Source organism: Streptopelia decaocto (genome assembly GCF_964273445.1).
Source record: "Streptopelia decaocto genome assembly, chromosome: 16".
Classification (NCBI taxonomy): Eukaryota; Metazoa; Chordata; class Aves; order Columbiformes; family Columbidae; genus Streptopelia; species Streptopelia decaocto.
Window position 1 is genome coordinate 4,474,443 of NC_138671.1, and position 26,436 is coordinate 4,500,878.

The 26,436-nt window shown below is 45.9% G+C and overlaps 1 protein-coding gene across 1 annotated transcript in view; it reads right to left on the reverse strand.

Moving 5' to 3' along the window:
- Positions 1 to 9,125: 9,125 nt before the first annotated feature.
- Positions 9,126 to 26,436, reverse strand: part of SAP30BP (SAP30 binding protein) — a 28,788-nt gene continuing 11,477 nt past the window's right edge. The window contains exons 4-11 of the mRNA XM_082067257.1: positions 22,132 to 22,174; positions 16,832 to 16,920; positions 14,270 to 14,361; positions 13,746 to 13,806; positions 13,225 to 13,276; positions 12,775 to 12,833; positions 11,473 to 11,557; positions 9,126 to 10,821 (exon numbers count right to left, since the gene is read on the reverse strand). Coding sequence (XP_081923383.1) covers positions 10,640 to 10,821; positions 11,473 to 11,557; positions 12,775 to 12,833; positions 13,225 to 13,276; positions 13,746 to 13,806; positions 14,270 to 14,361; positions 16,832 to 16,920; positions 22,132 to 22,174 — 663 coding nt within the window. The 3' untranslated portion in view covers positions 9,126 to 10,639. The remainder of the gene's footprint in view (positions 10,822 to 11,472; positions 11,558 to 12,774; positions 12,834 to 13,224; positions 13,277 to 13,745; positions 13,807 to 14,269; positions 14,362 to 16,831; positions 16,921 to 22,131; positions 22,175 to 26,436) is intronic.

Here is a 26,436-nt window from a genome sequence, read left to right on the forward strand (position 1 = left end):
TTCAGAAAAGCTGCAGGGCTTTGGTTGGATTTTCATGACATCAGCAACAACAAAAAAAATAAACTGTTGTACAAAACCAAGGAACAAAGTGGAGCAGCTCCCAGCTGCACAGAGACATCCTGCCCTGACCCTCTGGCCTTTCCTCCTGCTGCCCTGCTCCCCAGCCTTTGCCTGCACCTCGGCTCCAAAAACTGCTCCGGAAAGACCCGAGATGACACCACCCCGTGTCAGCAAAGGACTGGTGGCTCCTGTACCATCTCCTCCTTCTGCCCCCCGGGGTCAGGCAGGGGGGACCCCAAGGGGCAGAACCCCCAGGGAGGTCAGGACTCTGCCCAAACGCCGGCGCAGCCCTGGGACCCTCCTGTCCCCCCCTTGCGCTGCCCCGCGTGCTGCTCCCGGCACATTCTCTGCCCCTTTACCCCCAACAAGGCTCCTTCCCTCTCCCTCCCCTCCCTGCATGCTCCTCATTCCCTTTTCCACTCCTAACCCGCGTCTGTCAGCTCCCTCACACCAATCCTTCCATCCATCCATTTCCCTGTTTCCCATCAATTTCAGCTCGCAAATACCAACACCTGCAGTTCTGCAAAGCCCTGAACCCAACTTCCCTGTAGCCTTTTCCTCCAGGACCCCTCTGCCCTCGCTGGGGTGTTGCCCAGAGCCGCCCGTTCTGCAAAACCAACAGCCGGACATTTCACCTGTGGAAGCTTTCCCTGGGTGCCAACTACAAGGCACAAGTGCCTTTTCCCCTGGAAGTGGGGCGGGCAGAGAGAGCAACCTTTGAAATCTGCAATACGTGGTCCCCAAAGGGCTCTGCTCTGCCTTACCACACCGCAGTACCCCCACCTCCACTCATAGCCCCCCAGCCAAACACCTTCAGAGACAAAAACCCCCACCCACAGCCCTGAAACCTGCTCGCTCACAAGCTTTGCCCTTCCCAGCCAACCGAGAGGCACAGGACGGCGTCCGACAGCCAAAACCAGGGGAAAAATGGGGAACAAGCAGGCAGGGACCTGAGCCCCCTCACTCCGTGCCCTGCCTACCTGCTCACCCAAGGAGCCCCGCACTTTATTTTACCCCCGGTTAATCAACAGTGTGAAATTAAAGCCAGCTGGAAGCTAAAGAGCACAGATGAATTAATTCTACAAACCTCATTAGCGCTGGGTCTGACTCAGTGTCCAAATCCTCTGCTGCAGCCCAAATAACAGGCACCCACACAGCAAGCCAAGAAATTCTTCCAAAGGCAAGAGGGGGAACGCGCTGCTTCGCTGCCACAACTTGATTTCCAGTCTTTCTTCTCTTTTTTTTCCCTCCCTCTCTATTTTCTGTCCCTTTTCTCTTTCCGGTTAAACGTCAACTTCCAGTCCGGCAGGGAGGGCAGGCAGCCCGCGCTCCCACATACCTCCCCACTGATTTCTGTACCCTCCAGTCAAATATCGACTTTGTTCTCACTCCCCTCGCCGTCCCGGAGCTGCCGCCTCTCCCTCCCGGGGGCTGGCGGGGAGGAAAGGTGGGAGCTGCGATAAATGAGACGGGATCTCAGGTGAGGACGAGCTTTATCCCGGCTGGAGAGGGAGGAGGGGGTGCCCGTGACTCAGGGCTTGGCATTCCTCCCTGCGCACCTGGACGGGACGGCACAGCCCGCGCAGCCACCCCGGACCCTCCTTCCCTCCGCACAAGCACCGTCCCACGGGAAAAGGGCTGAGCAGGGGTGGGAAGGTGGGTGGATGGGGCAGTGGGGAGCTCAGCTTCGCCCCCCTGCTCTGGGCAGAGCCGAGGGTGCTCCCCGGCCCCATCATCACTGGAGGTTTCTTCTCCAAATTTCCCGCTGTCACGAGTGCAGGGTGTCACCCCAGCACCCAAGTAGCTTTGAGATTAAATACCAGGTAAGGTCCTGCCGTGACAGCAACCGAGTCCAGCCACGGTACCTGTTTGCGAGGACGACGGAGCCACATCCCGCTTTATCCAGAGCACCAGCACAACAGCCCAGCTCCTCACCTGTACCAGATCCAGCTCCTAGGTCCATGCGACCCCTTGTAGCATCATCAGACCCATCCACACCTGCTCCTCATGCATCCCACCGTGGTCCAAGGAGCAGCAACCCCACCACTGCGTCCAGCCCTCCTGCTGGGCTGCATCCAAAACCCCTTCCCCGGTCAGAGGAGGGTTTGGAGTTCAGGTGAGGTTATTTTTTTCGTCCCACAGCACCCTTTTGTTTTCGAGTTCAGGGTTTATCACGGCTCACACCTGGTGGCACCCCCTGCACTGCATGATGCTGAGCATACACGTACCTGAGCAGATGCAATGGCAGAGGCTGCTTTTAGCTCCCCCATCAATCCTCACAAGGAAAAGTGCATCCCCTCAGCTTCAACACAAACAATAGCAACTGCCACATGAAAAGGTTGCATATTTCCTGCCTGCCTTGGAGATTAAAAACACAAGCAGGGCAATTTTGGCTTCTTTATCAAGATAGCGTGATAGAGGCTGCTGATCAACTCCCTAGTGATGGTGACTGAGCATAGATTCAAACGAAAGTGAGGAGAAGGATTCCTTTCACTACAAGAAATAGGAAGCTCAAGTAAGTATGTGTAAATGGATTAAGCCCCAGGAAAAAGGAGGATGTGCTTGTGCCATTGAAAACCAGCAAACGGGAAACAGGCAGGGGCACAGCTGAAGATGGCCCAGGCAGTTTGAGTTTGGTATTTCCTTGTTTCCGAACGCTTGACTTGGCAGCCTCATCATTGCCCTGGCCCTTTTGGAAATGTGATTTCCTATATTTAAACAAAAATTCTGAAAATTAAGGGGGTTTGTTGTTGGGTTTTTTTAAAACTGCAACAGACGTTTACTTCAACGTGACAGCTGAGACATGAGGCTCTGATGCTGCAGCAGCGGGTGCTGGTGAAGAGCAGCTCGTTACTATTAAGGAGCTGAAGGCAGAGGGACCTGCTCTGGCTTGAGGAGCCGCAGAGGCAGAAGAAGTTGTAAAGTATTGGAGATGGAAGAAAACTGGGCTTCAGATCCCAATGCCAGAGGGGAACGTGTACTGGTGCTCACAGACGTGTCTGCTCACCTCCCCGGTCCCATCCCCAGCAGTATCCAGCTCCCATCAGCTCCAGCTGCAGTTTAAAAAGTAAATTTAAGCTACAAGCAAGAAAAAAATTACTAAAAAATAGCATTCTAGTGATGAGTCCCCAACAGGAACCCTGGAGCCGACCAACAAAGCTTGGGAGCAGCCCGTTTCCAGCACATTTGGTGTCCTTGCTCTCTGTCTGTTCTCTTTTCTCCGCCTGATATGGAGGATGTTGACATTGCCTCCTCTAAAGTATCCCTGGTCTCACCTACAGACACTCCAACAGCCCCAGGGCTGCCGGACACCATCTCCCCTTCATCCCAGCAGCCTGGAGCAGCAAGGCAGGACCTGCTCCGCTCAGCATCTCCAGCAGGGAGAAGGAGCCCATTTACACACCACAGGTGCTGCCAGAAGAGCCTGAGAGACTAATTATCCACCTTTCTTTAAGACGTGTCCCCTAACAGATCGCCGAGCACATGGAACATGAAGTTTCCCAGAGATTTGTAACTGGACTGCATTTAAGTAGGTATTTGCAGGGCTGATCAAAGGTACTTTTCTGATATCAATAACTCCACAGCTAAACTTCAAGCCAACAAAGCAGAGAGGAATCAGAAATTCTCAGTAAATGGTCATAAGAATTCAGCAGGTTTTCACTTCGTCTTGTTTTTAAGAAGCAATATTTGTGTTTTATGGGTTGTCTTTCAGTCAGCTTCTCCAAGATACTTCCCCCAGGGAAGAAGAAAACCCAGTGAGCTCAAGTGGTTCAAATCCCTGCATTCACTGCCTGCTGAATCAGGCTTTTACCACCCAAATTTTGTTTTAAGCGACAGAGAACAGGGACTTCAAAGAGGAAGGATCCGCCAATTTCAGCGCAGATGGCTCTACCAAAGCTCACGGCCCCATACGTGGTTGGCCTCAGATTTACAAATCAGTGATTTTCCACTGCGGCAATGTGGCCTAGAAACTTTCGCCCTAGGAGTGAAAACAAGTGGTTTTATAGCTCACACTAAATTATTGCTTTCTCTGCTTAGACTACCAATCTGACTGCCAATTACTGACTATTACAAGTGATTTTAGCTTTAATTCTTCTTTTTTTTTTTTTTTTCTCTTTTTAAAGCCACGCCAGCTCAAAGAGAACCTTTCTTCTTTCTCTCCTACCACCGCAGTGTGCTCAGAGATTGCTCTGGGGCTCTTCTTGCGTCTCCGTTGAGCGGTCACAGCCAAGATCCTGCTGCTGGGATCATTCATCCCCTCTTTGAATTCTGCAACACCACACACTGCTGCTAAGAGAAAAACCAGCCCTTGATCCCACAGCTGCACTGTACACTGCATTGACAATAGCCTGCTATCCACTGTAAGTTTAAGGAATGTATTATTAATGTACATTAATGTGCACAGAATTTATTGCACTAAATTATGCCTAATATAATTACCTTAGTAATTAAAAGTGCAAGATAAAATTCTCCCGTAATCTCTTCTTCAGCCTTTCCCCTAAAATAGCATTAACTACGTGTCTGTTGTGTGGCAATGGATGTTCCTTGTCATGAACACACACCTAAAGGAGAATCTCATTGCTGAATGTCACTGACGCCCATTTAGCTCCAGGATGGACCAGAAGCAAGAGGTGAATTGGTCACCAAAAAACCAAAATCAAACCAAACCAAACAAAAAACTACAAAACACAATAGGAAAATGTTAAAGGATCCAGGATAGAACCTCAGCCTACGACAATCCTCATGCTCAGCCAGGGAAAACGGGACCGTCCAGGGTTCCATCAGTGTCTTAGCCAGCTGCCAGAGGGCTGAAAGCACATAGTGTTATGTTTGAAAGATATAGCAAGATAGCCCATCTTTCCTCCCGGCTTGTGTTGGCTGGACCCTACAAGACACATAATAATGTGAGCGAGAGTCTTGTGAGGAGCCAGATGACACAAACGAGGAGGAAGGTGGATTGTCACCTTCTGTCACACCCTCTGAGCACTGCAAGAGGCTACACAAAGAGGAGAGGGTTAAAAGTACCAATAACTTCACCTTTCATCGCTGCACCAAAAGTCAGGCTTGTTTTCTTCCTGACGCGGGTTCCTGCAAACATGGCAGAGGACAGACAGACAGACAGACGCCTTCTACGTGAAAAGGCAAAACCTTTTCTTGTGAAATCCTGGTGCTTTGCTGTTTACTGGCAACATAGCACGAGTGCAGCCCAAGACGAATTTCAAATAAACAAAGACTAAATATTGGAAATCATCAGTGTCCATGGTTCTTGCATAGAACAAAAGGAAGGAAGTCAACTATAAACAGAGGAACAGCAGCACACGAGAAGGCTCTGCGGTGGAAAACTGCCCTGTAAGAGCAATGCATGAAAATGCTGCTGTTATCAGTTCCCAAAGGAAGAGGAGATTTCGCTGGGACCTCACGGCCCCTTCACAGGTCCTGTGCCTCAACAGTGATTTATTTATTTTAACATTAGGTGGTCTTGGAGGGCCCTGCGGAAAAGGATCTTTCTCCAGAGGCAACAAGACTGAGCTTTCCTGGATTCACACCATTTAAGAGGAGCGAGCAGCCCATACACTCTAACACCTTTCTGGGCACATTGCAAAGACCAGGGGGTCTCTGAGGGGCTTTGCAGAAGCTACAACTTCTCCTCTGCAGTGACAAAGAGCTGGAAAGGAGCTCACGCAGGTGTTGGCTTAAGCAGCCACCTCCATGCTGCCAGAGCCGACTGTGTCACCAGCAGAGCCTTGGCACAGTAAACAACCCTTATAAAACAGACAGCACAGCAGCCAGCCAACTAAAACATAGCTTCAGGTGCTCGCATTTTACGGTTTGAGGTGGGGCTGGCAAGCGCTGCCCCTCCCCACCTGCTCCTTGGGTTCGGCAGCTCCCAGCGAGACACAAACCAAAAGCGAGTCCTGAGCACACAAAATCCCTTCCCACAACGGCATCAACGGTGGGTAGATCCCTAAATCACAACAAGCAAATAGGAAAAAATATCAACACCTCAGGGCATGGAGGTGGGAGAAAAGACTTCAGAAGGGAGCGGGAGAGCAGAACCAGCTCTGCCAAGGGTGATTTCATGACTCTCCTCCCTGCACCAACCAGCCCAGCATGGCAGAGACGCACCTGAGTGTGGATCCTCAGCTAAGACAAACCCACTCGAGTGGGAGACACCCACACTTCAAAAGACAGAAAGCAGAGAGATCTGTGGTTTTCAAGGAGCACGAGCCTGTATATTCTCAGACTAAGGAACAATGAAAATAGGACCGGTTTTACTCTCCTGGGTACAGCGAGTCTCCTCTTGGGAGGAGAAGCAAGCATGAAAATCTACAGCTTTTAGGAGTCAGAAGTGCAGCCCGAGCAATCACTGTTGCAGCAGCAGCACAAAGAACCTTTTAGCCACGTGAGCTGGGAGTTTGCGTTAGCGCAGCAGACACAGCTCGCAGCGCTCAGGAGCTGTTTAAAACATGGGCACTTAAACACGCAGTGTTGGCTCCTGTGCTCCGCAGCCATCGCACAGCCCGGTACAATCACAGCTGTACAGATTTCTAACAAACTGGTCAAACCCCACCTTGTGAGGGCTTCAGGCAGGGGCTCCACAGGCCAGGAAAGGATCCTTGTCCATCGGGCCATCGCTCTGTACACCTGCAGCTCCCTCTGCCTTCCCCAGTGCACAGACTGACCGCAGCCCAGCACGCTGACCTGTACAGTCTCGGAGGTAGGAGAGAGGCTTTCGCCTAGAATTGTAGTTCCCAACCTGCTTATCCACCTATTGCTCCCAATAGCAACGCACAAAATAAACAAGAGCAGCGAGCTATTATACTGGCTGCGAGTTTGTTATACAGTAGTTGGCATCTCCACTCGAGCTTTTTGAAAAGGAGAAGAAAAAAAAAACCCACACCAAGTCATGCGTGTTTCAATTGCCCTTCTCAAGCCATGAGAGCCCAGGCGGTCGCTGCCAGGTCTCTCGGAGAAGCCTGTTCCTGCAGGAGTTTGCAAACCGCTGCCCCACTTCAGCAGAGCTGCTTTTAGGGAGTTTCCCCCTCATCCCGCTGTGCAGCACCATGAAACGCAGCCGATCAGCATTTTCCTATCGCTCCAGCGTTGCTGGGTATCATCACTCCCAGCAATGCAGGAGTGAAACGAGCAGCATTTCTTGGCTTTAGTTATAAAGCCTGCGAAGAAATCCGGAGGTTTGGAGTGACTGTGGATACTGCACATGGAAGAGGAAGGGGTGGAGTGCCAGCATGTGCAATACGAACAAGATACTTAATGTTCGGTAGCTTCTGCAGTTAAATGATTCACCCCAAGAACTCCAGCGGTCGCCCCTTCCAGGTGCCAAGCAGCAGGCTGCAGCCCAGCTCCACACGGCACTTTCTTGGTTTATTTATTTTTTAATCAAGTTCTTTTTCTCTTCCTGCAAACCTATTGCTCTGGTTCGTGTTCGGCTGCATTCCGATAGCAAAAAAAGTTAAGTTCCCACACATTTTGCTCTGCTGCTCCTCTCCCCTGATAAAGCATGCAAAGAAACAAGTGCTGACATGCTTAACTAGGTGTAGAAGTACTTCCTTGTAATAGGACTAATTCATCTAGCGTGGTTGTTCCTGGGGAGGATCAAGAGTTACTTTTACTGCTTATCAGTCAGATGCAGCTATTCACTTCCACGGAAGACAGTCTAGAGAAACTAAACAGAAGTGAGAATCAGGCAGGAGTTTCACATCACAGTTGTGTAAACAATCTGAAAAAAACACACAATAAAACCCCCCAAACCACCAACCACCTGCAAGGGGGAAGGGGTTCTTTTTTGCCCGTCAGGAGGCAAAGTGACCACTTCTAATCCAACTTGACCAGGACTCGTGAGACATTCAGCAAAAGATGGTCAGTTCTTACAAAAGGCACAAAAATTATTCCATTATATTTCACTTAATCTAGAAATTTGGTTCACTTAAGGGATTCTCGGACTCTCCCACTGTGCGTTGACCCCCGGTTGCAGTTGCAGGCAGGACAGAGCGCGGGGATGCACAAGCCCGGCTGGTACCACCGGCACTAGGCTGCGTTTCTGTCTCCGGGCACACACCCCATCCAGATATTGAATCTCCCGCAGCTTCAGACTTGCTCACAGCACACACGTGGAGGATACTCATGAGAAGAATGTTGCCCTAGAAGCTCAGACACAACTCCCGCACCTACTCACAGGAGCAGACGATTGCAGTGATCCATCTGGTGCCCAGAGTTTGCCATCCATCTACAGTCCGAGAGAAACCACAGCAGCTGCTGCCCACTGAGCTGCACTTTCACATGGTACCTTCATCCACATGTTGCTCAGCAGGACTTCGAAACAGATATTTATACCATACAAGTTTTAAACAGGCTGGAATTCTACAAGACATTCTAGACAAAAGTCACCTTATGGAGCTGTAAAGCCGCCTAATAGCTTCTATTTCACAACACAAGTGCATCCTTGGCCTTTAAAGGAAACCCCTGAAAACTATAAACTCTGTTCCTCAAGGTAAGGAAATAAACCCCTCAAATAGCTGAGGTGAGATGTGTCATTCCTGCAGAACACAGAAGCCGCTGAACAGAAACAGCCCTCAGCCACAGGACCCGGTACCATCTTCCACAGGATGGGGATGGAGTTCAGACTTGAAGGAATTGAGTCAGAAACCCAACGCAGAATAATTTAACAGCTGTTTCCATCTTGCTGTTTTCATGCCTTTCAATATTTCACTGAGCAATTCCACCCTCTCCCCAGTTTCCCACTCTACAGTCTAATCAGTCTGGGGGTTTCTCCCCCATGAGCGTTCCTGGACACGCAGATGATTATTTTTTAAGCGAAAACGACTGAAGTGTTCAACATATTTTAAAATTATTTAAAAGCAGGAAACCAACCTCTTATTTCTTCCTTAGATCTCCATAAATGAAAAGCCTGGATCCGCAGGGACATAAGGTCTGTGAAAACCTCAAAAAGCAACACTAAATTCTACAAAATTTACACTTTTGTCGATCGAGCAACTCTCTCTCCTATTCACTGGTGATGCACTAGAAAACAAACAAACAGGCTCTGGGTAGAAATTTAATTTAAAACAATGAGAAACAGAAAAATTACTGACTTTGAAAAATCATGATCTAATTAAAGACAATTTAAATAATTCAGTGAGCACTGCAAAGAAGAAAACAGTCCAGGTTAGCAGCTGTTTCCCTGCACAAATGGAACCGCAAGTTACTTATCCCACCTGCCTCAAACCAGTGAACAAACCACTTCACCTGCTGTTGAGCTTCTTCTCAGACCAGCCTCTATAGATGAGGGTTTAATGAAAGACCCAGGCACTAGTAATAGAAAGGAACTTTTGAAGAAGTTGAAGATGCAGGAAGAGGTTTAAAAAAATAGCATTAAGTACAGCTGAGTTACCAACTATTTCAGCACATCCTCTACAACAAAAGTATCTCAAGTCAAAATCAGTTTAATGTCTCTATCTCCCCCCCCAGCCTGAGGTTTAAAAAAAATCCATAATATGAAAAACCTACCCCCACCCTCATGGAATTATTACATACTCAATGGTATCTGTAACCCAAAAGAACAACAGATACTGAGTCTCCACTGCCAGGATGAGAAACGCAGACACAAACTACAACAGGGGTTTTCTAAAGACTTTTTCATTTTTATAATAATTTGTGGCTACGCAGGTAAGAAGATTTACACAATAACATTTTCAACTGAAAATATTTTTCACAACAGTGGAGCAAGCAGTAACTGCCATGTGTGCATTTCACAGGACACCACGATCGCGTACAAAGATGGACAATATCACAATCAGGATTGGACACTCTCCTCTGTTCATTCCACGGCGATGGAAGAGTGTATCTCCACAAATGAGCTCACACATCAAACCTCTACAGCTTATGGGGTCTGCATAGAAATCTCCATCCCTGCAGGATGGTATTTCAGCACAGTTTCCTCAATAGTTCAACTATTTAACACATGGTCACTAAGATCTACACAGACAGGCGCACAGGTACAGGTGTCGGCACTATAACAAGGAGCGAGTCTACGTTCACAGATGTAGATCGCTTCAGGTCTCTGCTACGCATTTGAAAATGGACACTGACCAGTCATCTCTGCTTTAATTGCCTTGGAACTGAACGTACAGGAGGAAGGTAACAATCACAACCTGCCGGCAGCGTTTGAGCATGACCTGCAATTCACAGGGTAATACTGATATTCCCTCACTAGTTGCCTTTTTCCCCCCCAACAAACCAGATTTGCAAGTAGAGTAAGAATCTAACATGGTAATTTAATAGGCTAATTTTTGCAAGCTGACTTCAGATACCACCTTCCTCCAGCACAACACAGAGACCAGATCTTCCTGCAGCAAGAAAAGGCAGAGGCATTTTCGGCAGAGGTCCGTTCTGTGGGCACATGGCTGGCGATCCTGCTCCTGCTCCCGTTCTTTCCAGAGGGAACTGTGGTCTGTTTCAAAGAATCTTGTCATTTTTACCAAAGGCGAAAGCTACCCCTCCCTTTCAAGAACAATGGCTTCAATGACAATTAAGTCCGAAAATCCAGGCCCCAGCACACGAGTCACTGCTTTGCCTTTTTCACAATGGTGCCAACAGCCGATATGACGGTAGTTTTGGATCCACTCGCGCTTGTTGTCACTGTGACAACACCCGGCAGCGTGGCGGTAGTGGTGAGGATGGTGGGCTGAGCTATCGTTGTTACAGGGATCGCTGAGTCCCACTTGCTCTTCCTCTTCTGGGCATCTGTGAATTGAATTAGATGAAGCAAATGAGGATTAGCATTATGTTAATCCCTTCGTAACACCCTGTCTTGTCAACTGTTAATATACCACTGCTCGACTAGACAACTTTCTCTCCCATTAATTTCTGCATATACTGGCAGTAAATGTTAAGGAGGAAAGAGAACTTTATATCTCAAAAGTCAAAGTAAAACTCTACACCTGAACTCCAGCCAAACGGGAGACAAGTTCACTCCCTGCCCCAAAGCACATTTAATTCTAACAGAGCACACACGTCTCAGTTACCCAGGTACAGGCACAGGACGCACTCAGCCTCCAGGGTTTTTATTCCCTCCCTCCCGGTTTAAAAGGCAGCCTGCAGGCACGAGAATGACTTCCATTCTTTCCAAATTTAACATATCAGCTCAAGAACAATCTACAACCAAAGACATCAGGAGATCTCTTGACCCACTAATGAACCTTTTCACTACCAACCTGTCTCCTAAGCTTTCATCCCAGAAGGACAGCCATGGGACAAAAGGACTAGAGAAAAGCCAGTCCCTCAACTCCTGGAAGGAACGCTTTCATGCATTACATACAAATAATAATGATTTCCAGGAAGCACTAATCCCAGCTTTACTGCATCTTAATAGGTACAATCACAACTGTTCTTTACCTCCCACAGTGGTACTGGCTGTTGTGGTGGTTGTAGAAGTGGCGCTTGTTGTTGTGCCCTTCTTAGTGCCAGTCACAAATTCAATCTGGGAAGGGAGAGACACACAGGAGAAAGGTCAAAAGAGAAAAATGAAATGTTAACATAGAAAGGTTTTTTTTAACCCACATCGTTTCTCTGTGCTTTTAAAGAACAGCTTTAATGTCACGTAAGACCTTGGCCTCCAAGCTGACAAGAAAGATTCAGACCTCAGGCCAAAGTGTACTGAAGTCATGATCATTAACGATTCCCACAACCCAGCCCCTAAGTCAGATACAATAAAAATGCGTGGGGTTTTGGTTTTCTGGTGTTTTCTTGTTTGGTTGGTTTTGGTGTGTTGTTTTGCTGTTGTTTCTGTTTTAAAAAAAAAACTTGATATAGCTCAGAAAGGACAGATCTTGGTCATTAAAGATCGTGTTCATATGGTTAGAAGTTCCTGCTCTTTTTCCTTTAAGAAGCGTGCAAGACAAGTCCCTACCTGCACGATTTTCTGCAACTGCACCATAGCAGGAAACCTGGCAACAAGAGCTACAACAGCATGCAGTCTCATCTTTTCACAACTGCAGATAAGGGTAAGGATGTAATCAGATACCTGGGTTACTGTGCAAAACCCAAAACAAGCAGCAAGACTCAGCATGCACTGCAAGAAAAAGAATATACCTCCACATACTGAATATGGAAGGAACATTCTGCAATTAGACCATTTTCTAATGTCAGCTATTAGCTTAAAGGCAACATCACTGAACGATAGGAATAAAATCCTCCAAAGCCTGTGTTCTTTTTGGGGGAACAGAAGAATGTATATTTTGCAACAAGCCAGTAGACCCCCAGTTAAAGCTAAAATAGGCCCAACATTTCTGGAAATTAGATGCAAGAAGGCAACGAAGACAAGGGAAAGCAGATATTGTCTCCTGATGAGATATCATGAGGAAATTATAGCTAGGCCAAGCCACCAGGCAAAATGTCACAGATTAAGAAAAAAGCTGTTATTTATGCATCGTCTTGCCTAGATCTGGTTTACTAATACCAATTGAAGAGCTCTGCTTTACAAACATTGACCAAACAAAGAAATCCAGTAGAATAAACAACCTGAGAAATGGACCTGTAAGGAAGGGCAAACAACTTGATCTGTGGGCAAGAAGAAAGGTCAGAACCAGGAAAAACCAAACAGTAATAGCATAGAGTGTAGTTCATAAGAAACAGCAAAACAACAATATGAAATTCAGTGTGAAATCCCGCATCTCAGTCTCTTTTGGTTTTGAATACCTTTGTGCGTTCCTTCTTGGCCTTCTCCAATTTGTCCATTTCAATCTTCTGGGCTTTAGCTGAGAAAGATCAGAAGTCACAAGAAGTAAGTAAAAACCCATAATTCTATCTCGCTCACACACTTCCCATCATAAACAATCAAAATCCAAACTGCATATAGAAAATTAAACTGCCATGAAACCAACTACTGCTTTTTGATCAAAGCATTACTGCACTAAATTAATGATTTAAGAGATGAAAACATTGAAGAAACAATTTAAATGAAAAGGCTTTCCAGACTGATGAAGCATCAATAACATTCAGGCACATCCAAGCAGAATGAAGTAGTTAAGGGCAGCATGTGATGACTTCTCATTTATAAAGGAAGTGAAGACTCCAGTGCAGTTAATTAACTACAAAATACAAAGAGCTAAGTTAGGATTAAAAAAAAAAAAGACTTCCTGGAATTACCTAGTGCCTCATAATATGAATCCTCTGACCAGCCATGAGGATCGAACATGTCCTAAAGAAGAAAAAATACATCCGTTTATGGCCATTTCCACATATACAGACAGCCCAGTTCAAAAATGTTTTATGTATTTCTATGATATTCATAACTCATTTCTTCTTGTATCCCAGTGACACAGAGATCACATCAGACCTTCTTTTATAGGACCACATTCTATTGTGAATGAAGAAACAGCTCTGAAGCCAAGAAGATGCTGGGATAAGACATGCTTTTTTATGCTGCTCAGCTTCTTTCCCCCCCAGGAGTTTCATGTGTATCCACACACTTCAGCACTTTTTGATCAGAGTCATAATAGCGAAGTTGGAGGCACTGAGGCTCAGTACCACATATCAATGCTCACTTCAATACACAGGATCAGACTAAAGTTCCCTTAAAGGACCTCAAGAAAGCGTGAGCTAAGACCATACACCCCATATTATGTTTTACCCACTCCCTTGCCAGCCAAAAGAGTATTACACCTCACCTTTGGATAATTTGTACCGAGTTCATCAATTGAACAAAACTGGATCAGCTTTTCATAGATGCTGCAAAGGAAAGACAAGAGTTCAGAACAGAGCCAGTGAGCCACAAGTAAACAGATGCATTTCAGATTTGTTACTAGAAACGGGTTGTCACCTCATTACACCGCAGGAGTGAAATCAGAACCTGGGAAGCTATGCTTGCTGTGATGGATGTGGCACGCCATTAACCACATTATTTCCCACTTCCCCAGATTAATCTCCCAGCTTCCAGAACAGACACATCTTCCAAAATCCTTCATCCAAAGCCTGTATATTTAAAATTTTACCAACAAACCAACTCTAGTTGTTGCCTCACAGAACACACACAGTTTCACTGTTTCAGTTATAATCAAATTATGTCTTTCTCATTTTTGTGAGCAGTCGTAATTCTTCCTCAGGATCCCGTTTCTGCTACAACACCAAAGCAGAAAATTCTTGGAATTTGCTGTGTTGTGCTTTGGTCACACAGGAAAAGTTGGTGGCTCACCTGGGGTTGCGGAACTCCTTCTTCCTCTGAATGATGTAGTTCATATCCATGCCCTCTTTTATTTTCCTCTCATATAGCCTTTGAATTTTATCCTAATGGAGAAAGATTATAGGGTAAGCCAGGACACAAAGGAAGAGCTGACTATCAAAAGTGCATGTGTGGAAACAAGTCAACTGAACCAGTGACCTCCTCGCAAGGAGCAAGGATTCCACCTCTTCCTTAAGGCCAGGTGCGCTGATTAGTACAGACCCTCTCTCCTTTACGGTCTGAAATCAATCTTCATTATTTATATCTTCATGAATTATCTGGATGGGTACAGGAACAGATCTTTAATCGCTGAAGCCTTCAGAAAGTGCAAAGATTTGCATTTGTGGCAGTAGTGCATCCATCTTCCTCTTGGTGTGCTGATTCCCTTTACAGCAATGACTATAGAAACCAGCTCCAAGGCAGGTGAACTCCACAAAGTTTCTCCCAAAACTTACAGTGACCCTCACACCCACCTCTAGACTCCGTCATGCACGTGAAAAACAGCTGCTGGGCTGCACTGTGCACAAGTCGAGGCTCATGGCTACACCTGGGCAAGAGATGAGCAGAGCCAACTTCTGCTGGAGAATTAAAACCAACGTGATCACCAGGTACTGCCGGTGGTGTTTTCTGGCAGCCCAGCGCTCTTAGGAACAATGCACTTGTAAATCCCTGCTTGGGCACAAGCGCCAGTTAGATAGGATCAAGTTCTCTTTGCAGATCATACACGGAGTTACCAAGTCTACAAATATCTTAGTGAAGCCACAAGCCCCTGTGAAAGGCAACTTAACTGACTTCAGGTTGGAAATGTCAAGGAGTTTACTCTCCAAAAAGTCTGAAATATTAAAATAAACATGGACTTTTTTGTCTTCCTCAACAAGATAGTGAAAGACCTTAAAAGTATTATTTACTCTGGTGATGCTGAAGGGATAAAAAAGCAGAAACTTTCAGAGGGAACATATACTTCAGTGGTAATACTAGAATATTCTCAGTAATTTTCTTTTTGTTGCAAATTTCTCATGTATTCATATAAAGTATATAAAGTAAGATGCGAGGCTAGGCCGCCAGTCTTTCAGGATGGGAGAGCTGAGTCAATTTTCCGTTGTTCCTTCTGGATAAGTCACTTCATGTCTCCTCTGTGCGGGCAGTCAAGGCAAACACAGAACAGACTATTGTCTAAGGATCTGCTGATGCCTGAATCGAAGAGGACTGCTAAGAGCTGATATGAAACTCCTATTTCATCAACTCAATAAAAGCTTTATAAGATAAATTTTCACCAGGTCCTCACACAACTGGCAAGAAGAAATGACACAATCTTTGCATCCAGCATACACACCATGAGGTTTGAAAAAAAAAAACAAAACCCAAAACTGCAAAGAGGACGAATTTAGGGAATGGAAACGATTGAAAAGCTATTCCTGTTTGTTCACACTCCATGGAGGTTCAATATGCTTCACAAAGTCCACAGTCCTCACTCAAATTTATAAGAAGAAATACCTCCCCTTGGCAGAGCTAAAGATACAGTTTATTAGAGGAAGAACCTGACAAAAGAAAAGAGCAAATCAACAGTGCACAGCCTAGAACACTCTGAATCTCTAAGGAACAATCCCACCTCCTCACTTAAAGTGCTCTAAGATGTGGTTTGACCTGCTAACAGAGGACAAGTTCTCCTTTGATTTAACACAGTAAACTGCTGTCAAAGGAGAAGAAAAATCTGCTTTATTCTGTCTACTCTCTCGAGCTTCATGCATTCCTCAGATCTAACACACTCCAACTCATTGATGTCAGAACAATAAAATGGGTGTGCCCAGGTACACTGCGCAGAGAAGAAATGGTGATCTGGACGGTGAGTCATTCTGAATCAACACTGCACGTTAGTAGCTCACTTTATAGAGCATTCCAGAAGTGATTCCTTACTTGTATACCTGCAGCTAAAACTCAAATGGATGGTAGGAAACAGCGAGTCCTGCCCTTTCATTTGCTCTCCATCAGGAGGAGGAGAGCAGAGCAGGTTACTGCAATTATTTGGGTGTGCACCAGAGTAAACATGCATTTGTTTTCTTTTGCTGCCTCTAAGTTACCAGCCTTCCCGCTAAATGTTTATCATCTAGAGACACGTAGGTGGAAAAGGAATCCATTCAATGCTGCCTCAACTATTCCAATGAGGGGATTCTCAGGCTTGTATAGAAAAACAATGATTTGTTCTTTCCTACAGAGCTGAATTTGCTGAGGTAAGAGGACAGCAGCCTTCACAGTAAACATTGCTTCTGTGTCACTGGTGGGATCAAGTGCCATTTTAAAGCATAAGTGGCCCACAGAGACTAGAAAACAGCTTTAAGCTACTTTGACATTTCTAAACTAGAGTTGCTGCAAAGTCTAAAGCACTAATGTAGTGCATAAGCTCAGTGTGGTAAAAGCCCGGCTCTAATGCTGGACTTTTCAGTTGTGCAAAAATACTAAGCAGAATTCCCAAACATCACCCCTCCCTAGTGAAATGCAAACCTTTAAAAAATAAAGTGTAAGTGGACTTATACCAACCTGCAGCTGGTTAGAACATCTGCCAGGAGGTTCAGGAGGGATTTTGATCTCATCTGGAGACATGTTCCGCACTCTCTCTGAAAAAGAAGCTGTAAGAGAGCAAACCACGTATGAGTTCTGGTGATACTAAAGGGAATTTAAGCCATGCAAGTCATTAGACTTGTTTTACGGCCTTGCTAGTGCTACTGTAGCACTGAGAAACAATGGGTAAAGTTACGGGAGTGCTGTCAATCGCTACTTATAGTGTTCTCAAAGTGCTGCGCAAGAAGCAACCTAAAGGTCAGATCACTGGCAGAGGGATGTGATGCTTGTTCTACTGACATCTGCCTTATACTGTGGTTCTGTGTCACACCCATGTGTAAAGCTTTATTTTACAAGGCCTCTTTACCTCAGGGTGGAACAGTGAAAAGCAAAGCTATGCCTCGCTTCAGCTGCAATTAGCGATAAGATCCTCAAAGATGAAGAATCTGGACAGAAACAAAGGTTGGTTCGTGGACTGTGTCTCTAAACCCCTGAACTGTGCACCACACAGTGAGCCCTCCACTGCTCCAGGTCTCCCATGTGCACTCCGATGTGCTCATCGCCGGTTTTGGGGAGGCAATCGCTTTGCATCCTTCGCATTTCAAGACCTATCTCCATGAACCAAAATGGTTCAAGAAGGGAACAACCCTCCCCAAGGCTGTCAGGAGTTAACCACAAGAAAATACATTTTATCCTCAAGTTAACATTTCCTTAACAGGCACTTTGATCTCTGCTTACGGAGTCAGACTATTGCTAGTAAGAACAACTCGTTCTGCAGGACCGAGAACACACCAGTATAGATTGCCAGATTTCAACAGCTGTTTGTGCTGGGATATACTGTTAGAGTACCTGATTGGCCTGTAAAGATCAGTTTACAGAGTTATCAGCAAAATAAACTTCATGTTTTCCTCCCTATTGCTTGCATCTTTCCCATTCAGTTATGGGAAACCCAGGCAGCTCTCTATTCTTGGAGCAGAGATTTGTGCCATATTTAAGCAGTTGGGGTTGTTTTCAGCCATAATTCGTACAGGGAAAACATCTCAGAGTTATAGTCAGAGGATAAATGAGACCTGACACCAGCACAGAAGTCATATCAAGCAACCCATTCACATTTGTGTCTCCTGAATGATATATTCCTCAGTGAAAGCTGCCTGAACGGCAGTTACAGCACACTCAAGTTCAGCTCCTTTGGCTAAAGGGCCCAAGGGACACACACCGGCGCTGGAACGCAGTGAGTTCTGCCCTCCAGCACAGAGCACCCGACAGCTGAGGTTACAGATACCAACACTACACCCCGTCAGCACCACTGCAGCTTCTAGCTCTTTCGTAAAAATGTAAAGCACTAAGGACAATATCCTTCGAAGATGCCAAGCTGGCAGCCAACCACCCATTCTATTTGACCAAGATGTTGCTGAGGGTTAAATTCTTCAGCAGTTGCTAGTAATGAACAAAAAGTGTCCTTTGGCATTTACTAAGAGCGTGCCTTTATGGAGGAAGGAAAGCTTGCCAGAGCCCCTACAGAAAGGCAGGCAAACCAGAGCTCCCTGACAACAAGGCAGACATTTGTTATAGGTTACAGCTGCTGGTGGGATGGGGAAGCCTCTACTTTAATTAGAGTTTCAGGAACTCAGAGAGACAGTAGCAAATAGAAGTGCTGATAACAAACAGCACACTAGGCTTTCCGGAAAAGGTGAAAGCTGATTAATGGCTTAAGAGATTCATGGCATCAACAGAAACATTAAGAAAGAAAAAAGGCCATCAAATCCAGACTTCATAAAGCAAAGAAAGGACCTAAAAACCATACATGAAGCCTAGCTCCAAGCTAGACATCCCATAGGCTTTGTCTTTGCAGATGACCAGAAGAACCATAGAGAAACAAAACATTTATGGGAAGGGGAATTACAGGCTCATAAGAACTCAGGAACTCAGGGAAAGATCTCTGTCCAGCCGTTGAGGAACTCACAAAGTCATAATCAATCCAAAGCTCCTTTGAAACAGAAATAACACTGGTGGAGGAACAAGAACTCCCAATGAAACAATACATTTTTGTCCCATGACTTTTCAGGTTTTGGTGCTCATTTGCTCTTTTTGTTTGAGCCACATGAAAACAAATAATTTATCAACACCATACTGATGAGGGAAGGCATCTCTTAATAGTTTATAAGGAACTGGAAGACATCCTTGTTTCCTGCAATCCCCCTGTAACCATACACAGCTGAAGACCGAGTCAGCAGCGAGGGTACGTGCACCCTGCTCCACCGCGCAAACTGAGCGCAGACAAACATTCATCATTACTCAGTCATTTCATCACATTGCAGCCAGACTGAGATGCCACATCATTAGGAACAAAAGGATGAGTTTAACCCTTCCAGGGTTATTTACAGTAAGGAAGTGCAAATAATCCATGCCCTGCAGCAGTCCTCAAGCTTCCTCCCGAAACAGATGGCAGAACGGTCAATTCCACAGCCGCTTCCCACCAGCTCTTTCCCTAGAAGCTGGGGCAGCTGGGATTATCATCCTAAATAATCCTAGAACTTGCATATATAGCCATGGGCTCCTGTATAAAAGATTTTGTGTTTGCAAAGTCTCAAGCGCAGCTTTCCACTGCCTATACAGCAGTAAATGCAGACAGACGGCTACCGAGGTGTGTCCTCGCAGGATACATCCAACTGCTCTGTGCATCCTGTTATTTCTGCCAAGATCAAAGTTTTACTTTTACATGAGTCACAGGCAGTGACACTGCAGCCTCTAATTGGGCCGGTGATTTGCTGGCTCACAGCCCGGAGGATCTCCATGTGGGGACCTCAGGAAGTCGGCTGTTGGCACGATTAATCACAATGGGCACACCCAGGTTCTGGCTCACAGTGAGCAAATATCTTCCTCTAATCAGATTCGCAGTCCAGGTAAAGAACTGGCGCCGTAAAGCAGATCTCATGACTCAGACAGGAGTTCAAGAAAGCAGGAGCCGATGCACTGCCAGGTCTGCAACTCCAAGCATCCTGCTGAAGGACACGGCCAGTGGTGCTGAGTCCGTACATTCCACATGCTCCCCTAAAGTTAAAAATTTAATCAGCACAAGCAATTGGTGCTTGGAGCTTTTTGTGCAGCCAGAGTATGAACTGTGGCAAGGCAGAGATGTTCAGCTGCTCCTGGACACTGCATAGGAGGCCAAAGCACAGCCAACTGTTATTGGGTACCTAGCAAAGATTCAGCACCGCAGTATCCAATAGAGAATGTTTACTTGCCAGATCCTGATGAGGCAGATAATTAAATGGAAACACTACATTTAATCTGCTTCCGTTTCAGATAGATGGGCTATTCGACCAGCATATCCAAGAGCACAAAGCTACAACGCATAGCAGGAGAGAAAGTGCCACAGCACAGACTGTGCCCTCAGTTCCTTCCTGAACAAAACAACTGCTCACAGTGCAAAGGCCACGTTGGAGACATGGACAGAGGGCATGATGGAGCTTTGTTTCCTACAGATGGGCTGGCAGGTTTTCCTAGTGCAGGGAGAACCAGAAGAACAGAGACCACAGGCATGGAGAGCTGGTTGTATCTGGACAGATGAGGGTGCAGATCATCTGAGGCCTGGTCCAACATCTTGCCTCAGCGCCCTCAGTGAGTAATAATGCTCCCCAGGTAGGATGAAGAACCCTTGTCCCTTTCAAGGTTCACTTGTAGGCTGCATCTTAAGCAGCCACAGGGGATTACAGGCAGTATCAGGTGCCAGTTTGTCTATAAAGGTCACACTATGCAAAAAAAACAAGCAAAAACCCGGAAAGGGTAATCAGAGTGGCACAGCTTCTCCCTGGAGACACACAAACCGGCGGTGCCTGGTCTCTAAAACTGCATTCTTTGGCGCTAATCAAGTCTGCCTGGCATAAACTGGGATGTGTGGGTCTCTGATTTCCTGGCACCAGAACAGCCAAATCAGAGGGAAAAACTGGAAGCAACAACATGCCAGTGAGTCACCCATCCATGGAAGGACACTAGTTCCCTTTCTGCTCTGTGGGCTGAGAAATGCAGAAAGAGACCTGCAACTCAGCCATATTTTCTGCTCTCATGAACACTGACTTTGTGCTCAGATATCCTAAGGGCTGGAGACAACATTTCTTACAGCACAGAAGGTAAACAGCCATGCTGAAAAAAAAAAGCCCTGCATCCTAAAAGTATTATTTTGCAAGGCCACAGGAAACAGCAAATGCAACGTCCAGCTAGTACTATGTACTCTTTGGAGTGGTACAAAAAGCCCAAAAGGACAACACTGATGCAGAAACCTATCAAAATAAGTTGCACACATACTTCTTCCTCAGCCACAGGGCAGTTGCTGCTGAAATCTCTCCTCCCATTCTTTGAGGCTTTGATTATGTGCTCACTACTTCAGCGTACGTCAGGACAACCATGCCCTTCCCAGCTGCTCGTCCCTCCTGTTTCTTTTGAGCCAACTCCAGTGCTCCCCTAGCACGCACTGAGCAGGTCAGAGAATGGATCCAGCTGGAAGACTCATGGGGGAGGAAAAAAAAGTAGCGGTGAAAGTGGGTCTCCAACTCCCAGACCAGTTCAAGGCACACAAACATGAGCATGTGTCTGGGGGAGGTAAAACAGAAACACTACTTTTGGCAGGAGCCTACATATATGTCATACTTAAACAACTGCACAACCACAGACTTTATTAAAGGTGACGTTGAGCAACAGAAGGTTATCTGCTGAGAAGGGCAGGTTCATGAGCTTATAAAGCAAAAAGCACTTGTGGAAAACTAAGGAAGACTTAAGACTTCCATATACTGATATTAGACAAAACTTTACATGTCCAGATTGGAGAAGTTCATTGCTTTATGGCAGAAAATTCGGCAACTTTTTCCATTCAAGAATTCTAACTCTGAAAGGCCAAGCTTCCAAGAAGGGAGTGGTTCTCTCATTTCACCAACCACAAGGTTCTTGCAACAGTTCCTTTTCACCTAGATAAGATATGGTCTAATGCAAAAGATACAGAGAATCCAGCATGGCAAATATGCTGACCTCTAATAACCTAGTTCTGCACAAAGCCAGACAGCACTCTGCGCTCTGTGTGCGCCACTATTGGGAAAGAAAACTAAAAATGTATGGCAAACCCTAATCCAGGTCTCAGACTCACCAATACCATCCACTCAAAAGCATGTGGTGCTGTAAGAAGTGTACCCTGTGCAGCTTTTAGGCCTGCATGCAAGTCTGGGCTATCGTGAGACAAACAGGTCTAGTTTGAAAAAACATGAACAAATACTTCTCAGCAAACTTACCGACTAGCTCCTGAGGATCTCTTTTCTCCACTTCTGAGAATTCCTGGGAGAAAGGGGAAAAACAGATTTTAGTCAAGGTATACTTCCAATCTAAAAAGCTATACTGTCCATTTGTTTAGAAATATACCCATTAGTTCTGAGATGAAAGAATAAAAATTAAGAACGAAATGCAAGTTATTAGATAATAGGGCAATGTTTGTACCATGGAACGCCAAAGCCTAACAGGATGCTCTGTTTCCTTTCAAAGCTAGAGCCTAAACTGAATGAAAGAATTCAGGCTTTGTTTCTGTGATTCCTGGACATTTTCAGCTCCTTTTAAACTCGACAAACACTGCTGTCCTTGAAGCCTTTCCTCAAAACAGATCAAACTATGAATATAGATGCTTCATTTTTGGTGACCAGCCCTTGGCACTAGCCAAGAGTCAATGTTTTAGATCCGGCTAAATACAAGCTGGATCCAGCCCACAGAAAACCGCGTAAGCTCTGGGAATGCCAAGCCCAGGCCCGTGCAATCCACAGTCCCCTGAGCAGGGCCAGCAGGACGCGTTCCCCAGAGTAACGTGAGAACAGCCGAAATGCTCCCAGAGCCAGCGGCAGAGCTCGACAGCTTCAGAGCAGCATCTGCTCGGCCTCCGCAGCCACCCAGGGCTCTGCGGGGTCCCGGGCTGCCGAGGTTCGCCCGCCGTGTCATTCTGTAATTGTGCCATTCGGGGCTTTGGCTGATAAACCCTCTACAAACCAAAAGCCAGGGCACGTGGTGGCTGTGCAGATCGTGTATTCCCATTTTGGAAGAACGGTCCCACTGTCGAGTCTCTATTGCCTGCTGCGTTCCAGGAGTGACACATCTGATCTGCTCTACCAGAAACTCAAGGGCAACCTCCGCTGGCTTGTAATGCTGATCACCTCAACACAGCTAATCCCTCCTTATTTATACAAATTAAGGCTGTTTCAGTTGCGGGAGCACAGCAAATGTTTGCATCAGAGTCTGCTGAGCAGGAGGTATTATGTAGGATAAGACACTCTTAAATAAACTTTCACCGTATTGAGACCAAAGTTCAAATATTTCAGTGCTTCTGAGAGACCCCAGGAGAGTCACAAGTGATATCAAGTTCAGCACAAATAACGTTTCTGAAACAGTATCAGCTGTATCCCAACATCGCCCTCTCCCCCCTGCCTCCCTTCCAAAGACCTTTTGTGACTCACTGGACTGTGTATCCAAAATTCCTCAGTGCCTCCAAACACTGAAGCTATTCATTCAACCTGACACAGACATAGTGCTGCCTCCTTGCTGCTTGGTAACCACCCTCCGAACCCCCTCCCTTTACTCCATTTCCAATCAGGTAAGAGATGCACAAGGTGATGAGAAAGCAGCAAGGTCACCGAGCCAGATCTGGGAACGGGCTCTGCCAAACTCACTGTGAAAACCACCAAGTTCCAGAGAAGCCAAAGCTCGCTGGAAGCAGAAAAACAAATTCTTTGTGTAGCACTAACTGCTACAGGGCACTTTTTAATAGCCATTTGTGAAAGAGTGGGGGGGGAAAAAAAAAGCACACTGTTTCTCCCTAAGCACACTGGGATCACAGAAATACCAGGCTAAAGCTATTTTAGAAAAAATAAAAGGAAAGCAGTACAAGAAGGGACAAGCATCTTCTCGCTGGCCAGCTGGCAAGGCCCTGGGCCTGTGTGAGATGGGCTGTAGCGCAACAGTTCCAAGGCACCGCATTAACACCTCTTCTCCCGGGCTCTTCAGAAAGAACAGCGCAAGCAGAAAAAATTAAAACAAAGGCCTGATATTTCAAAGAAGCAAATTTCTGCCCAGAGAAGGAGCTCTTTCTGACGAGGGCACTGGCTGGGAATCCAGGGAATCTCAGTCGTCTTCTCCACAAGCCCATGCGGACACGGCGTTCACGGGCTGATCCTCAACCGCGTCAACGCGGCTTTAACACAGGGGGGCTCAGTTCGTCACCAGAGAAGTGGGGGCAATTCTGCGGTAATTAATAGGCTGTGAAGACAAATTTGGATTAGCACACAGGCTGGAGAAGTTCACAGAGTTACAGGTAGAAGGCAAGCGTATGTCCAGGCAGCGCACAATGAGTCACTAGGCAGCGAACACATGTGGTCGGAAAGCTGCTTTATTTCCCTTTAGGGGAGAACTTGCTAGGTATGTAATTAAAAGTATTTCTTGCCTTGGTTTGAGACCAGAAGCAAATGTTTTTTGAGGTGAAAGGAGGGAACTGCTTTTGTTCCAACCTTGACTGAACTACCTCCTGCACTCTTATCTTTTGAAAGTTTTAAATGGACTGAAAGGGAAGAGACTCCGTCCCTGAGCACCTCTTCATCTTTCCTCTTACCCAGCACTGTATTTATTATTCCATTATCCCTCCCATCTTCTGCCCGCTTGTCCTATAACTATCCAAAAACACAAAGGCAAGAGGAAAAAAAAAAATCCCCCAAATGACCAATATTGCCAAGCAGGCACTTGAATAACTTAGTGGCACAGTCCTGAATTGGACTTCAGATGTGCTAAATGCACTCGAGAAGGCTGCCCTCTTATTTGGCCACTAAATAGGGTTGGAAGGGTATTTGCTGTGTTTCTGAAGCCCGTTTTCAAGTTTCCTGTAGCTGTTTGGAGCCAGCACCAAGTGTAAGCACACAATTCTCAGAAAACACGAACTAACATTCTGAGAGATAATTTGATGGCCAAAACCTCTCCTGCTACATACCTTACATTAGATAAACCTCTAAAATGTCAGATGCATCAAGGAGCATGTTTTATGAATTTCCAGAATCATCAGTAAGCTTGCAAACTTGTTGTTTAATTTGCATTCTTTAATCCTAGAGGTACAGCACTGGCCGAATAAAACCAGTCCTATCAGGCCACCAGCGCCTAATTATCCGCTGTGATCGCCCACATGTGTTCCACCACAGCCGCTCCGGCACGTCTGGTCTCCGCATCCTCAGGCCACAGCCAAGACATCAGAAACCCCAGAGCTACACCAAGCAAAAGAAAACAAGTTCACCAACATTTTCCAGGCACACCTCGCTGCCCAGGGGATACAAATTTTGCTTACTGATGAATTACTGTGCACCTACACCCACCGCTCCGTCATTAACAAGCTGCAGACATCAAAACAGCTTTCATTAAGTCAGGATACTTTCAAGCCTCTTACCTGCCTCCAGAAAACAAAGGGATGACCGACTCCTCCTGCGGTGCTTGTTCATATTTGCTCAGTTTACTGTGCAACACTATCGCAAGGCAAGTACCAACAGCTTGACCAAAGCTGTACGGTTTGGCAGATGTGAGATCTAAGAAGTTTCGTTCAAACCCTTGAGTAGCTACTGAAGATTGAGAACTTAAGGACAGTCCAAAAACCTTCAGTGGAGTAATGACCCAACACGAACTGTCCTACACTCCCTCAGGCTAACGTAAGTCTGGGACACATGTTGAATACCATCAACTGATTAGAAAACACAGCATTTAAAGAAAAAAACAAAACCCCACCATATTTTCTGCAGATTTAATACAATATAAAGTTGAATGAGATAATCAACAACTAATGAGTTACAATAAATACTGCGTGGCTGCTACTTTTTCATTGTGAAATGGAAGAAATATTTACAAACAGACAAGAGATTTCTGAAAGAATGCAAACATTTGCTCAATGGAAAAATTTGAAAGATGACTGGATTTTGAGTCAAGAATTTAGCTAAACCCATTTAGGGCAAGGTGATCTTCTTGTAGATTACTATATCATCAATACCAATTCTGCCACATATCAGTGTCTCGCATGGAGAGCACAAAATCAAGCAGGCAAGTGGTTCCAAGCAGAGAGGATTTTATGTCAAATCTCTGTCACAACAAATATATAAAAGCTCTGGAAGCCTTCAAGTACCACAGAGCTACAGGCATCGTTTACTGGGTTCATTTCCATTTGGACTACTGAAAAATAACAAGGTTAAGACTTCACTAGTGGCACCTTTCAATACTGCAGAGTTTTCACCAGCCCGACCTCTGAAAGGCTGGATGGGAACATCTCGGTATTTATTTTTCCAGCCAGTCTCCCGCTACTCGTACAGTCAGCCCGGCCACATTAGAAGGAGTTTTCAGCATAACTACCATCACAGAAATAGAGAACTTGAGTAAAAGAGTGTCCTGTGTTCATTCTTTTTCTCTAGTCACTTTATCCTATCTAGCATTACATGATGACTTCTAAGGATGGCTAGACTGAGTCAAAAAAAAGCAGTACCGTACTTTGTGTCTCTCATGCACTCAGCAAGTTGATTTTCTGGCTGCTGTCCCCTTTG